Source organism: Harpia harpyja, chromosome 17, assembly GCF_026419915.1.
Source record: "Harpia harpyja isolate bHarHar1 chromosome 17, bHarHar1 primary haplotype, whole genome shotgun sequence".
Classification (NCBI taxonomy): domain Eukaryota; kingdom Metazoa; phylum Chordata; class Aves; order Accipitriformes; family Accipitridae; genus Harpia; species Harpia harpyja.
Genome location: NC_068956.1, coordinates 4,499,983 through 4,516,889, shown reverse-complemented (window position 1 = coordinate 4,516,889; position 16,907 = coordinate 4,499,983). Strand labels below are relative to the sequence as shown.

Sequence of the window (16,907 nt, the reverse complement as noted above, 5' to 3'; positions counted from 1 at the left end):
TATGTCCAGTGGTGTAACAAGCAATCCGTGGTCTTCACTGACCTTGGGCATACTGTGATGAGTAAAGTTTCTTTCTCTCATATCAGCTGTACCAACATCAATGCAAATTTATGCATCCCCTCAAAGGTCAATGGGTAGAGTATTCCATTCCCTATTTGTTTTCTACCACAATTAGGACTAATTCCCAGCATGCCAATTTTAGTTCAGCATTCTTCCCTATCTCCAAATGTGACCTCAGCAGTCACACCATGAGCTCAAAAGTTCTTTTTGTTTGGATCAATTATGCTTTGTGTTGTGGACTTTTCTGACTGAAAACAGCAGTGATGTACTGGACTCTGTGGGGTTCATGTTAACTTGGCTAATTGAAGAATAGATGTTTCACAGCACCACAACAAGCTGTTAAATTCCATGGTTAAAACAGGCTACCGTTAAAATAGTGTGTTTTGAGGAGGGCTAAGCAATTAGCATGTTTGCTTGTATCACTGAAAACTTGTGAGTTTCAGATGACCAAATTTTGGCTTATTCTCTGACTTTGCTTTTGAAAGAAGAAGCCTTAGAGTCCTTATGATTTCTGGACTTATATCATGCCAACATGGGGACTGGTCATAATCTAGCTCCTTCTCTACAACAGAATGTCTGTCATGAAGTTGCTGCGTTTTTAAACAATATTAAGTCACTTCTTTGACACAGTAAGCGTAATCCAGCTGTCACTGAGGACAAAACTACTGTCCTGCAAGAGCGATGTGAACTGGTTCTTCAACTTCTTTTGGAGATAAAACCAGTTGATGAAGTCAGCTAAGAATCTGAAACGTTATAGTCATTGCATGGAATAGGTCATGCTTGTAAAACCATAGGAATCAGTGTATATTTCTGCAGGCTTAGAATTGCTCTGTGGCAGTTGTGCAGCTTTTGAACTGACGATACATGACATTCAGTAAGTTTGGCCAATCAGTTTGTAACCAACTCACAGAAGACCGTGTAGACGTCCTTGTAGTTTTGTGAGTCTAGACCTCTGCTTCTGACTATTCCCTCTTTTAACCAGAATACTGCTGGAATATCAGTGGGGTGGATACTTGTGTGTAGTCAGACTCTGCCTGTGATCTACCTTGATTAGGCTGGATCAAGACTGTCCTCTCACATCTCATTCATTTGGCTCAGCAAGGATGGTCGTAGGTTCCACATCATGGCTTCTCCACTTGCACTCAGTCAATTCTACGCTGTTTTTGGTAGATAGCTCCTGCAACTGTGTCCTTACACTCCAACCCAACTGGAGCTCATCATGATCAGAGTTTCTGCAAACATTTATTGGATGTTTTCAGCTTCATCAAATCATGTTTCATTCCAATTTATAATGGCTGATATTAAATAATAGGCAAAATAATCCAGGAGTCAGTAAAACAGAATAACATAAAAAATGAACAAGCAAAAATAATGTAAGACCAGTGATTGTCGTTATAGTGGATCGGTGTCTACTGAAAGCCAGAAATCCATGATTTAATAAGCTGTCTGAAGTGGATGAACTGGGTTTAGTATAGCCTCTCTGCCCCCTTCCAAGTTGCAAGGTGTTCACACTCAGAGAACTCCTATCACAATTGGCACTAATGAGCAACTTTCTAATAACCTTGACAGAAGAAAGTTTGAAAGGGCTTCGGAGAGAGCTTTGCTTCTTTTCTGTAAAGGTGATCCTTCCAGACCCGTGTTGAGGCATATGGACAGCACAGCAGACACAAAGCTTTTGGAGCAGCTGCTGCTGCATCCCATTTGTGTGGGCAGACAGACATCTAACTTCTGGATAGGTCAGCCCAGCATGTTTCATACATGTTCTGTGTCTCCTTTGGAACAAGATTAATAACAATAAAATTTCTAAGTTCCTTGGTGGAATGTTGTCTGAAGAAAAAGGAAACTATGTTGGGACTGTCTGTACAGTAGTGCTGAGCTCTGAGTAAGGGAATCCCAAGCAAATCTAGCTTGTGATTACTTCAGCACACACATTTGTAAATGCTCTGTTGAATTTATTTTAGACAAAACTAAACTGTACAGAATTGGAAAAGAAATTAGTTCTTTGACTAATGACTATAAGCATGAGCAAAAGGCTTTTCTACTGTCAAATTATCTCCTCCTTATGGACACAGAGAGGAAATTAATATTAGTCCAGAGAAAAATCCTTGTTAGGAACTTCATTTAATACATTAGGAATTTTTTCTTCTCTGGGAAGCTTTAACTCACATCCCAGGAAGCATAGAGATCCAATTAAGCATCAAAGAGAAAAACATAATCCTGCACTTTGGGATATTTATTTTTATTCAACAAATCTCAGCTCCAAGACTGAAGTCCATCAATACCTGGCATTTCATGTCCTGCTATTCAACAGCAAGAGACAGTTTAAAATAAAGTTCAGAATAATAAATAAAGGGAAGATTGACACGAGTACAAAAGTAAATCACAGCTTTAGAGGAGAAGCTTTAGACACAATGTGATGGTCAGTCCCTGGCATTTAAGGCAAGGATGAAAATAGGGTATAAATATTGTAGAAACTAGAGGCTGATAAAAGGCAGCAGACCAGTTTAATGGAATTTCATCTCACAGAGTTATAACTTTTCAGACAGGAGATGGAAAACCTTTATGCAAATATGAAGCATAGCACTGAAATAGCACTTAGAAGTGAGATTTTTTTTAACAGACATCCCAACTGTAGCACTGTACATTGTGCAGCTGCACAGATTGGGTAAGAGCTGTGATCCACTAGCATGGGGATTGCTAATGACTGCTCCTGTTCTTACTCTTACTATTTCTAGCAAGAACTCTCACGAGTCCCATTGTGCTAGGTGCTGTATGTTTACAGAGTAAGAGGCTCCATCTCGAAGGATGGACATACATCAGTTGAAGTGTATTACCATACCAAACTCATTCATTAGTCATTTTAGAGATGGAAGGTGGGTTCCAGGGCAGTTATGGGACAGATGTCCTGGATCTGCCCAGCACCAGGTGAGCAGCTGCTGTGCGGACTCTTCAAGTTAGGCAGCTCAGAGCTGCCTGGAGTCCTGATTTGAATCTCCAGAGAGAGATGAGACCTAGAAGAGGATTTGCAGAAGCCTTTCAGTTAAACACAAAGCTGCTTATGCAAGCAAAGAACTAAATACCAAGAGGAAAATGGGGGAAAGGGCTGAAGTGGGGTTAATCTTGTGTGTCTAGCTGAGGGCCAGAGATGGGTCCTTTCTTTTATTAGGGATTTCCACCAACCCTTCTCATAAAGATAGACAGCTAAGCCAGCTCAACCGCTTAGAGTAAAGACTCTCTCCTCTTCTGTCAAGCACATGTTTTATGCCTCCTTTGTGCATACCCCGTCTTTACTGCAAGTGCAGAGTTATCCCTTCTGCACACGTATTGAAGACCTGTACTCAGTCCTCCTTCTGCAGAGCCTGGCAAGAATCAGCATTTAGGCCGACTCAGGTATCCTGGTTAGGGTCACGCTATAACGCTGGATGTGTATTCCCCAGTGCCGGCACTCCAGCATGCTCCTCAGGGCTTCAGGTTCAGCAGGTGAAAACTCAGGTGTCCTGAGTCACGTTTCAAATCCATCGCTGAAGGTCGGAGTTCTTCCTGATGAGGGATGAGAGCAAAGCTGATGGATTCATTTTCAGTCTCTGGAGAGCATCTTTTAATCTTGATTTCCTTATCCATGGAAAGAAAAGAAATAACTGTTACCTTCCAGATATATTCAGTTTGCTGAGCTATGTAAAATGCGTTGAGATCCTCGAGTGGACAGTTGTCTCAGTATCAGAAGTTTAATTACACTCATAAAAGCAAACAGGTTTTATATTTATTGACATAAATAATAATTATTATCTCTACATTAGTAATATTTACATAATTGAGGTATGTTTTAAAAATAGGTAAACAGATTGTTTGTATAAAGGCATTAAATTTTGCAGACCTTGCTTTTAGGACATGATCTCTGAAGGCAAAATCACATGACCTTCAGTTAGTGACATTGACACAAGTTGCACAACCGCCCCCCAGTCGCTGCTGGAACGGGATGGTTTTCAGAGGATTTCATGCTACAGATTTGTTACTGGCAAGGACAGAAGACTCAGACCTCTCCTTTCAGGTTTTCTCTTGCTCCATAGTTTGAAACTTTCCTTATAACATTTGTAAAAAGGATGGTTTTAAAAGCTAATGAGCTTTATGTCTTCTTCAGTTCCAGCAGAGGAGTTCATATGTCACTACAGAGTTATCAAACCACATAAATGAGAGTTTCATAACACTGCAAAATGCATTTCATTATGAAGAACGTATTTAGCACTTCAGTGCTATCTAAATCATGCCAATCATGAACCTGCTGTTTTTTCCATCCAGATCTTTATATTAGATGCTTTTCCCAGATATTCCCCATAACTTGCCTTCTAAAGCAAATGCAGGTTGTGAAAACAAGGCTTAGCTCCTCACCAAACTCAGCCTTTTAGCTCTGTGCAGTGCCTCTCTCCTGTGCTTCTTCTCAGGAAAAATCTGTCTGGGGCTGGAAATTGCCTCAGATGAGCCAACTTGAAACAGGAAAATCCCAGTTAAGACAGATTTTTAATCATTAAATTTTCTATTAATATTGTGAAGGTCAGTGGAACTGCCCCAGTTTTCAGGAAGCTCTGAGCAATTTCACCTGATCTTATATTTTAGCACTAAATCCATATTTATTAAAGGATTTAGCAGGCAGGTCAGAAGCAGCTAAATCTCTGATTTTGCATCACATGAATGCTAAAGAAAAATTTTCATCTGCATTGCTCTTCTCTAAGCTGGAAAGCTTTAAACTGTTGTCAAGCCAATTTTAGGATTTTGGGGGGATAGGGGTAAACATGTAAAAATGGATTTGCCATAAATGAAGCACAAATTGACATCATTATCCCTTTCCCAACCCAATTCTTTAATGTAATGTGAAAATAATATGAAATTCTGGATTATGCCACTTCCTGTGTTGGAAGCTACCGTGGCTGTTATATCAATTAAAAAGGGCCATGAACAAAGCATTACACTGGTGGCTAGTGTTTGATAGGTTTCTTTTCCCACTTTCCTTCTGAAATATCAAAGGCAACATAGCAGACTTTTTATTCTTAAGGGGACAGATTTGGGTCAGTTTTTAGCAGGTTATGCAAAAAAAGAAAGAATCAGGTACAAGGTTTTTATTTGTACGAGTAATTGCTATAGTATTCTTACTTCTGAAGCGCTGTTAATGGACTGTGACCTCATTACACCTGGCACAGTGCAAATGCAGAACAAGAAGGATAATCTTGGCCTCAGCTGAGATTCTTAAGCATTAAGTGACAGACAGAGACATGCTGATGGAGATAGAATAAAATTACAATACAATTTTCGTCAGTGCAAAATGGAGAAGTGAAGGCACATCAGCAGCCACTGTCAAGACTTTGGGTAGGTTTCAAGGTAGATTAGGATTTGTAACAAAGCCTTGATGAATTCTGAGGCAGCCTTTACAGACCAGAGGGAAATATCTCCCCAAGTCATGAGAGGATAATGAGAAAAAAAACCCATTTGTCTAAAAACTAGCCAGCAGGCAGTTCCCTGGTTCCGCGGCTAGCACTGGTTCCCAGTGGGGGTGAGCAGTGATGGAATAGAGCAGGTCCTGAAACTGAAGATGAGTAATTTCTTTTTTGATTATTTGCATGAAAAAATAACCAGAACCCTGTTGGAATGGCATTATCCTTTTCTAAGGATAATGTTTATGATGCACCTGAGACCCCTGGGTGAACCACCCAAAACTCAACAGTGCCTTGAGCACACTCTGCTCCAGAAGTTCTCCATGAAAGAGATTTCAGGTGAATCATCCTCTGGAGCTACCTGTCTTTACTCCTTGACCCACAGAGGGCAACTAGGCTCAATTTAGTTCTTCAGGTAAAAGTGTGACCATAAGGTGTGGTGAAATCCAGGCAATGGAAGACACCAATCCTGGCAAAAACCCAGATGGTAGAGTAGAAATGAACTTGATTCCTTAGATAAAACCCTGCATCCATGTATCAGTTAACATCCATCAGTGCCCTCTGGTAAGTGCAAGTGTCAAGGAGCAAAATACAGGGTATTACTCAAAGTCCAAGTATTTCCCACAAAGGTGCATGGACTGATTGTACCTTTTGAGGACAGTAAGGCTCATATTTGCTCTTAGAACTGGCCACCAGATTTGCTTAGATCTCCTTCCTTCAAGAAACTACAGGCAGCTTTGAGAGCTGCATGGCAAGATGAAGTAAAACACAATGCACCTCTAGGAAAGGATAAGGAATGGCTAAGCTGTTCATACAAGCAGTGGAAGAGATTAAAGATGAAAGGAAATATTTAGTCACCTTTTGGGAACAGCTGGTGTGAAAATATTTAACGGGCAGGTCTTTTATGCGCAAGCATAGCGTTCTAACTAAGCTTAAATAGGCAGGAGCAATATAGTGCAGCTGGCCAGTCTGTGAATACTGTAATAGGAGAATTAAAAGCTTTCCTTCTCATTTGCTCATGCAGCTCAGATGGCGGCTAATCATGTCCTCTAATTTTAACAACAGAATTGGGAAATGTACCAAAAAAAATGCAGCTTGTAATAAGAACAGAGGTGGCAAATTCTATCCCTGGGACTGAATGACGAAGAAACGATTCACCTGCCCTTTTCTGTAAATCAGCCTTAGTCATCTTGAGCTGCCAGAAAAGACCTGTATTTAAATGGAAACTTAATCTGAAATCCATTTTGATAATTTCTTTGAGTGCCACCAGAAAAGTAAAAGCTACTCTGACTATTTAATCACCCATTAGAAACCTGTGAGCGTTTAAGAGTGCCGTGTTATAAAGGGCCAGGGCGTACAGCAGGATGTGTGTTGTAAGGCTATTTAAATTGTATGGTTCCCATCTATCTTTAAACTGGCAGCTAAATGGAAGATTTAGATTTGAGAGTTCCTGGCTCCTGGTTCCCTGTCAGAAATAATTAAACTACGTTTTAGGGAGACTGTCGTAAGTAGTTTGCTTCACAAGTGTTTTTCACAGCTGAGGGTCTTTATTACAGCTCTTGGGGCCTGGGAATCCGAACCACATTATATATCCATTATATATGTATTATGCATTCATAACCTGGAGCCTGCACTCTCTTGCGTGCATGGGTGGTGGTATGGCTGGGGTCTCAGCTGGGTGGGAGATGAAACCCAAAATGTTCCCAGTGTTCCCATTCTGGGTTAGCCTAAGATCTGTTTGGTTTAGATCATGCAGTGTGTGTCCCTTGGCCGTGTATGCAAAACTGTTCCTTGGCAGCATGTTGTGTGAGAAATATTTCAGTCGAGATGTAAATGTCCCAGTGGGTTTCCATCCCTTTTCATAGGAATGACTCCATGGAGATTCTGCCTTTCAGAAAGTGCTTTTTTTCCCTCTCTTCACCATTTTTGAATGTCACTCCATTATCCGAGTTTCACACCATTAAATAAGACCAAGAAGACTTCTGACTATCACTCCGAATAGCTTCCTTTTGTCTCCGCTTTTTTTTCCTCCACCACCAACGTTTAGATATCTGACCTACTAAGAGCTGCATTTCCCTGTCTTCTGACAGGACACAAGACTGGGTATCAGGACATCTAGGAGGTCCTGTGCCTGTCACAGAGTTCACATATGCCTGTAGACCCATCGCTTTACTTCTTTATGCCTTGTTTACTTTATCTGCAAGGTCCTGGACTTGGGTTGGGGCAACCCCCAGTATCCATACAGGCTGGGGGATGAAGGGTTGGAGAGCAGCCCTGCCGAGAAGGGCTTGGGTGCACTGGTGGATGAAAAGCCGTGCATGACCCGGCAACGTGCGCTCGCAGCCCAGAAATCCAACCATGTCCTGGGCTGCATCAGAAGAAGCATGGCCAGCAGGTCGAGGGAGGGGATTCTGCCCCTCTGCTCCGCTCTGGTGAGACCCCCCCTGCAGTTCTGCGTCCAGCTCTGGGGTCCTCAGCACAGGAGAGACAGGGATCTGTTGGAGCGGGTCCAGGGGAGGCCACAAAGATGATCAGAGGGCTGGAACACCTCTCCTATGAGGAAAGGCTGAGAGAGAGTTGGGGTTGTTCAGCCTGGAGAAGAGAAGGTTCTGGGGACACTTTGTTGTGGTCTTTCGATACTGAAAGGGGGCTTGTAAGAAAGCTGGAGAGGGACTTTTTACAAGGGCATGTAGTGATAGGACAAGGGGTAATGGTTTTAAACTAAAAGAGGGGAGATTCAGACTAGAAATAAGGAAGAAGTGTTTTATGCTGAGGGTGGTGAAGCACTGGCCCAGTTTGCCCAGAGCGGTGGTCAATGCCCCATCCCTGGAAACATTCAAGGTCAGGTTGGACGGGGCTCTAAGCAACCTGATCTGGTTGAAGATGTCCCTGCTCATGGCAGGGGGGTTGGACTAGATGACCTTGAAAGGTCCTTTCCAACCCAAACTATCCTATGATTCTGTGACTCTATGATCTGTGAATACAGAAATAACATCAAAAAATAACCAGTAGTACTCAGACTCATTAACATTCTCAAGCCAAAGGTAAAATATTAAGTAAATAATAGTAATGTCTTTAAGATATTCACATGGACTTTGGAGTCACAAAGGGCTGAGTCCTCCAAGATGCCAATTTTCCTGTCCATCACTGGAGATAGTTGTCCCTTCAGCATTTCAGAGCTTCACAGTCAGCAGCGGAGGAGGTTACTTGCAGTGCACATTGCTGGGCTTGAGGATACCAGCGGTATCCCCATTTTAGAGATGGGACCCTGAAGGTCAAAGCTAGGGAACAGGACATAATGAAGATGTGAAGTAACCGAGCTGGTATTTTCTGTATTTCTTGGTAAATTGGGAGCAAGAAAAATTATATGTTATTTAGTATTCTGGGGTGCAAAGTTCAACACGTATGAATAAAGAATATAAACCAGTAACCAGAGGAGTGGTTTCAGTCCAACGCTAGAGTAGCACTGTGGTGAAAGACTCCTGGGAAGCACCAGAGGCTACAACAACACTTTTCTAGTTTGGGCTTAAATACCAGCAGTCTCAGACTTTGTACTTTCTTTCTCAAGGTGTTTCTTCTCAGCTTGCTGAAATTTTAGTACCATATTCTAGCTTTTTATTTTTTATCTGCTGTTTCCTTTATCATCCCCCAGACTTTGTTCATCAGGTCAGTCAAGGAGAGCCAATTTTATTTTTTTTTTAGTGCAGCTTTATTGCTACATTAGCTAACTTGCAGGTCCTCTGTGTTCACATGCCATCCTGACGGGCCCACGCTCCATTGCAGTGCTGTCTGGCAGTTGGAGAAAGGGGTAGAAAACACACACGGCTAGGCTCCAGCCCTTTAGCAAGTCGATAATTGCCCATCCCTTATGTTCATAACGGGCACTGTAGTATGATATTACCTCCCTCGCATCTAGGAGCTGTGAAAATCTGTGTCTCAATGCCAGATGCAAAGTAAAAACTTCTGACAGCAACTCAAGAGTCCTTCCTCAGCCATGTCTTAAGTGTTTGATAGTGTCATTTCTACTGACTTCCAGTAAAGCTTACATTAGATTCTGTTACATTTCGGCAGCAAGTGGTATGTGCACGTCCTTGGTTTAAGCACCCAAGGTGCCCAAATACTTTTGCACATTTGACTCTAAATGGGACAGAGAAGTTCCTGAGTGCCTTAAGCACATCTGAACTCCAAAGTTCTTTCATTAGAGATTTAAATATATAGGACTAAATGTTTGAGAGGGTTTGGAGACTTCCAAGACTCTGCAGCAAAAGGAGTTCAACTGGAAACTGTTGCACCACCCTGAGCTGTATAGTAAGCAGAAGCTAGATACTGTTGCATCATGTTGCATTTGGAAAATAAGGTGTTTTCTAGACATGCAAAGCATTACTATTATTACTATCATAGTTTCCACTGTCTAAAGGACCCTGATCCTTGGAGACAAGAGTGCATTTCAGCGTAAGGGGCTGAAGACCTTGCAGCTCTCTCCTACGGTGCAAAAATTTCCTCCTGAAGTTGAAGTGGATGTTCCAGCGCCGTATCAGGAGCGTGTCAAAAGTCCCCGAACAGCCCACGCTTCCTGTTACCGGCAGTATTAATTAGCCAAAGACTAAAGGCAACTTAAGTAAGGCTGAATTTAAGTCAGGTGTGATGTTAATGCAGGCTGAGTAGTTTTGAATATTTTATGTGCAGCCAGTGACCCAGAGTAAATGTCTCGTATAATCCCAGTCGCCCCTCCACCACAAACCTCAAGGCCTGAACCCTGCACTTAATATGCTCAGAGGGACAAAGAGAAGCACTGGAGATGGGCTGGTATCTGAGATATTCATTCTGGGGGTATGTAGCTGGGGGAAAAGAGAGAAAAGGTGCTCTGCAGAGTACCCTGGTACTCCTTTCTGGGCTTCCAGACCAACCCTGCTCAGCATTTCTTCCGTTCACATCTTCTCTCCACTGTCCCTAAAGGGAACTGTGTCCTTACCCTGTAAAATCTATAAAATGGCTCAGTCAAGCAGAAAGCTTGAGTCCAAAACATTTGGGAAATTTCAATCCAATTTAGAAGCACCAAGTAGAAGTCAGAGAGAAGAGGGAAGACCTGATAGTCTGAAATACAGTCTGAATTGCCTCTCCTCCGATTGAGGAGAGTGCAATCGTGGTTTATGAGAGATCAAAAGTGAGCAGTCAGCTGATGAGCCTGGAGAAGAAGAAATAGATTCATTTCATTTCATCTGCCGTATAACACGACATTAGTATTTGGTTTTATTTTTTTCCTTGAAATCAGTCCTGTATAGTCATGGTAGTAACAGGCACTTTAACACCGGACTCGTGGGTACCTGCTCTCCATGAAGTCTCAGTTTTTCCAGACAAATACAGTGCAGATGAAAACATGAAGTCTCCCAAATCTATGCCAAGAGCATGCCAGGTTTTAGCCAAAAGCCTGGTGCTGGGCAAAAATATTACATGTATCTATCTGTGTCATCATGCCCACTGGGGCTCACAGAGGGTGGAAAGGCCACCACCCCTGAAAAGCCAATGTCTTTTAGCTCTTCTCTTTTTTGGAGGTAAGTACCTAAATATCCAGCTGTGACTCCATGCTTCTGTTAACTCCAATAAGACCTGGGAACAAGCACCATCCTATCAACTCCAGTGCATGTAGCTCACAAAAAGAGCATGGTAGTACCTCTGAATGCCTGAGAGGGGATTTTTAATGGGGTAGTGGGAGAACAGAGAGATGGCAGATGTACAGACTCAGTAGAAATAGAAATATTCTATATTAATTTTAAAGAGAGAAGAAGGGTTTTAATGAATCCCATTCCCAGAACCGTGGCTTAACAAGCCATAAACAGGCTTTGCCAGCACTTAACTTTAGCATCAGTAGTTTATCAGCACATTGTTTCCACACTTAACCAGATTTTAATTAAATGTGACTTTTGTTCTGCTTATTGGAAGAGCCTTTCCCTTCGGATTTGGTGATCACAAAAGCTCGAGTAGTGCAAGAAAATTAGAAAGTAAATAGGAGGATCAATCACAGCCGACCTCTGCAATCCATGTCCATCTCTTTTTTGTAATATACTTATTAGATTCTTATTGTCAGGAAGGATTAGTGTTATGAGCTCCAGGAATTCCTTTCATTGCCCCGTAAGGCGAGGTAGCGAAGTGTGGCTGCTTTTCTTAACAATAACACTCTGGATTTTCCCCCTCTCCCTTCTCTCCACCCATATCCCCTCCTCTCTCTTCTCTCCTCTCCCACAGAGATTTGTGCAGCGGACTGCGGAGGACACGGCATTTGTGTCGGAGGCACCTGCCGCTGCGAGGAGGGATGGATGGGCACAGCCTGTGATCAGCGAGCGTGTCACCCACGCTGCAATGAGCACGGGACATGCCGGGATGGCAAGTGTGAATGCAGCCCGGGCTGGAACGGAGAGCACTGCACTATTGGTAGGGAGAAAGAAAAACCGACTACTTTTAAAAGAATAATTGATGATCAGGGAGGAGAAAAGGCGCATGCTTAATTGAATATGTGTGACTTAGTGTAGCATGAGCACCTTTGTTCTTGGATTTCAAGTTCTGACATCATACATTTTCATGTGGGAACAAGACAAAATGTCCTTTCATTTGTTGATGACATAGCTATATATATTTTTTATTATCAGACATGAAGTACACCTATGTGGTGTTTGATCTCACAGAGGCAAGCTGTCAAATGTCAGCTAGATGCTTTTAAAAACATCCCACTTTGCCTCTCTCGAAAGGTCTTTCTGTGGCCTCCAAGACTTCGCTCTACTATGGTGACAGTATTTTCAGAAACATGCATCTGATTCAAAGTTTTCTTTCCTTTTATTTGCTCCATTATTTGCACTGCCACTTTGCTTGCCAGTATAAAAGAGGAAACTGCTGCCAGATGACTTCTGGCTGGTATTTAACTCTGTCTTGCTTATCCCTTGTCTGCTCTGCTACCTTTCTAACATTTCATTTCCCTCTCTCTTTGGTTCTGTATTCCTCATGCACCTGGCACTTATCTTGAGCTCTCAGTGTCATGTCTATTATTATTATTAATAAGGTGCCACCAATATGCCGAAATCATGCAAAGAGGTGCAGTTCTGCTGTTAAACAATTTGCAGCATCATTAATGAACTGGCTTGGCTTTACCTTCCTCCTTCATCTCACTTAACTCCTTGATGCGTTTTCCCTTCCTCCTTTTTTCTGACTGTCACACATTCAACCACTTTAGTCCCCATTCTGTAGTCATGCTATAAAATCAGTAGCATTAAAACTCCCCAGATACCATTTATTATACATTAATGGAAAACTAAATTAGTAAATCCAGTTCTGCTCTCAATAATGCTTGTGCAGACCTGGAAAAAATCAGCTGACTTTAGAAGAGTTGTTCTGGAGTGAGAATTCTCCTCCAGTCATTTTGGATTAATCATCTTCTTTTAAAGACAAGAAAATTTACCTCTGTGTTGCTTTCATTATGCCATGATACCTATAAATCACACTACATCAAAATTAACCACTAGCAATACCTGGGCAAATGTCAGCATAGTTATCCGTGTGGATTATCAACTTAGTTATATGTAGATATCACTTTCTTTTCTTGAACACCAGGTAAGTTTGCACACACAAAGAAGACAGACAGGAAATGAAGCCTGATCACAATATTTTAATTCCAGCATTAGGGTAATGGTACAAACCATATATGCGGTTCGATTCTACTTATCATTTATTTATGCTAATGTCACCCTACCACATTATGGTCTCCACATGCATCCCCTAATGAAAAATATCTACCTCTTAAAACTTCCTCTGTCTCATTAGACATTACATTCTGCTTTCCTTTCTATGTCCCTAGCAGCTTTCATTTCTTTTCATGAGGAAGGGATTAAACCCCCCCTCTCTTAAATGAATTTAAAATGAAAAGAGAGGAGTCCTGTGTTAATTGGAATCCCATGTTTCTATAATATTATTTTATAGCCTTGTGTTCAAGCACTTTGATTTGGAAAGCAACACAGATTCATGAAAGGGTTTTAAAAGGAAAAAAAAAAAGTTCAGCAAAAGGTCCCAAATCCAGGGGACAATTTTATATGAAAGTCATTTATGTGCAAAAAAAGCCTGATTCATACCCTCAGTGCCATTTTATTAGTTCTACTGCAAAACCGAAATGCCACTAGTTCAGTATATATTTCTCCACGCAGCTGATATGCCCAGACTGTTTTTGAACAACAAGCTTTTATCTTTCATGGTAATTAAATTTACCCCATTATTTGTAGTATTCCTCACTCTAAGTATAAAGATCCTGTGTTATCATGGGAAAGGCTGGCACCGCAATGCAGTCGGCATCGAGATTTGACTGGTGCACACTGTCATTTTGGGTGGTGCTACCTTCCTATTGAAGTGCTGCCTTGGTTTAGGAACTGTTCTTTAATACTTAGAGGGCTATTTCTTTTCACTTCCCCCCCTCATCTTCTTGCATGGTGATCTAGCAACAAATTTGTACATAGTCTCATGCCTCTAAAGCTGTAAACAGTATTTCTTACAGACTATTTCATTGATAAATGTGTAGAATGTAAAGGAGATTTGGCAAAGTCATAAATATCCAAGAAAATTGAATAGCTTTAGAAGGAGTAATAAGCTAGTTATATTGGCACAGATGAAAGGACATTGACTTGGAATTACATTAAGTATGTGGAAAGCATTCCCCTTGTCCTTGTGTAATTTCCCTGCATGGCAACTTGTTCTGTTGACAGTAATTCCTTATATGTCTGTGTCATGGCCCGGTTTGCTTTAGCACTGACAAGCATAAAACCCCATTGCTGAAGTGATGCTTTAACAATATTGCCATGTGTGCAGGTAACATGGTAGAAATGGATGATACAAGTAAAGGACACTTCTTCCATTTCCTGTTGAGCATGTCTGAGAGTAAGAAATCCTTTTGTTTTGTAGGTCATAGGAGGCTCTTTCTTATGGTGTTCAAGGGACCTCTGATCCTAGTGGATTAATTTTGTTTGCTCATACAAAGAGTCATGTTACCAAATATACTAGCTTGATTGCTCACATTCAGAGATTTCATTAGAGGAACCCCAGTTAATTCCCAACCAGGAAATTGATGCAGAAGCTTGCATTCATCATCCTAATTCAGCAAACTTAAAGCATCCAGGCAAAAGAGTAGAACAGAAAGCTGATTATATAACTGCAGGAATCCTGAAACCCAGCAGAATGGTTCAATCGAATTACGCTGATTTCTTAAAGGAAAAAAAAAAAAAAACAACAAAAAACAAACCCCAAAACCATGACAACAGCCACAATGCAAGATTCCTATGATGGACTCTCCAGCATATTCCAAATTTGCCTCCAGTTAAAAACATTGCAAGAGTTTAACGCTCTTCTATTCTGGCCCAAACCACATCCAGGGAGCATGGTGGGTTTTAGGAGCGTTGAGTTTAAAGGTGAAATAAACCTTCTTACTGTGGGCTCTGAAAGGCCAAATTACAACTCAGCCCTGTGGTAGGCTGCTGTATGGGATTGATTCACAGGTAGCACCACAGAAAATTTCCTGGGTTTAATAAACAACTCCAGAAATTTCCCAGGGCTGTAACAGCCTGGCCTCAAATTTGATACAGTTGATGATATGGCCTGGATAGTGCCCCAGGTGCTGTGCATCCCACCTCAGAGATGCAAAGGGAGACTTCGCTCTGCCTACATGGGACTTGCACTGAGATTGTATCTGATATGTGAATCTCTCTGTATGATATTTTACTAGCATTAAGCCCTAATTCTTTGATTCATATTAAGGTTATTTAGAAAAACAATGGCAGAGAGGGCTTCCCTGTGTGGTGGAGTTGGGATGTTCATCATCCTTGAACAGCCTGGACACAAGACCAAAGCCATCACTTTAAGCTCCGTTGCTGCACTTGAATACTACAGGGTCTCTAGAGTGCTGAGGGACCAACAGTTAGCTCTCCAAACACACAACAGCCTACCTAGCAGGATTTTCAAAGCACCTCAGTGCCTAATTCCCATTGATCTCCACAAAAGCTACGTGCTTAACTCCTTTTGAAAATCTGGTCCTGGCATGCACTGGTGATGTATGCAATAAGAAGTGCCTAGACAGACAGGCAGACAGCCCGTCCCACACAGGGTTCTGCTTATGGCGCCATCGGGTTGGGTTTTGTTTCACTTAACAAAACTGATTTTTTATAAATCTGCCCCTTTAAGTTTGCCTTTCATCAGCCTTCTTGCATAAATAATCACACATGTTCTGAATAGCCGAGTTTGTAATCAGTGCCTCTCAGTTTCTGCTGGAGCGGCTGGAATCCAGACAAGGCACGTTACAGGTGGATCCTGGTCTCTTTTCCCCAGCTTTCTAACACTTGTGCCATTTAAATCCATAAAGCAGCTCAGTCGACGCGCAGCCCAACATAAAATAAGCCCACCAGTGTCTGGTGAAGGTTATTGCTGCCTTCAGCCCAACAGAGCAGATGATGGTCAGCTCTCTGCAGTGCTCAGGCAGACACGCAGCAGAGGCTGAGCTGTGTTTGACCCTCTGGTACCCACCCTGCCTGGTTGGGACGGGGACCTTTGGGCAAGAGAAGGCTACGGTTATAGCAGTCAGTGGAAAAGACACGCTTGCTGCTTTGTTCCGACATGATTTTGCATCAAGCTGAAGGTAATCTGGCCTTAAATAGTTTGGCAGCGTATTTGACAGTAAATATGAAGCACAGCTGAACTTCAAAGACAGTCTTTTTCCCTGCCCCTGTGGCATAAACTTGTGCTGTCACTGATTCAGCAATGAACAGCTACTTTCTCCTCTCCTTCAAATTTGTGTGATCTCAGTTTAACTCCAGTGATTTCACTGAGGCTCTGTCCACTTCACCCCACAGGGAAGATAAAAGGAAAAAGGGTATTTAGAAAATGAAGAGGGAGAGTGTGCTGGGGAAGAAGTCCTGCCCGAGGACCTGCCCCCAGCACCTCTCACTTCTCTCTTCCCTCTCTGTGAGCCAAGAGAAATGCTCAGGTTAGCTCAGGCTGGTGAGACAAGAGGACTTTCAGACTGAAAAGTGCTCACGTGAGCTCCCTCTGTAGCAGCTTGGAAGGGACAGTGGCTTCCAGGAGGGGGGTGGTGACATGGAGCTGAGTGCGGTGCCTTTGGGTGCAGAGGACACCTTAGAAAAGTAGCTTTTCTTCTGAGTCCCTACACAGTTCCTCAGCATGTCCCACATGCCCGCAGGCTTTCCACAGGATTATCTGTAGATAATATGATATTTTAATGCCAGAAATATAACATGGGAATGAGACCATACAGTTTTAGAGAGGAAAGATTCATGCTACCATGGAATATTCCCATAGAAGGCCCCCATTATTTTTCAAATTGTGAGATAAAATTGACACATAACTGACATATGGTTGGCATTGGCAACCGCCTCCAGTGCCATC

The 16,907-nt window shown here is 42.1% G+C and overlaps 1 protein-coding gene across 9 annotated transcripts in view; it reads left to right on the top strand.

The window, feature by feature from the left end:
* The window catches only part of TENM4 (teneurin transmembrane protein 4), a 599,338-nt gene that overhangs the window by 460,973 nt on the left and 121,458 nt on the right, over nt 1-16,907 (top strand). For all 9 annotated transcript variants that reach the window (XM_052812175.1, XM_052812176.1, XM_052812174.1 and 6 more), the window contains one exon: nt 11,727-11,912. In XM_052812175.1, coding sequence (XP_052668135.1) covers nt 11,727-11,912 — 186 coding nt within the window. The remainder of the gene's footprint in view (nt 1-11,726; nt 11,913-16,907) is intronic.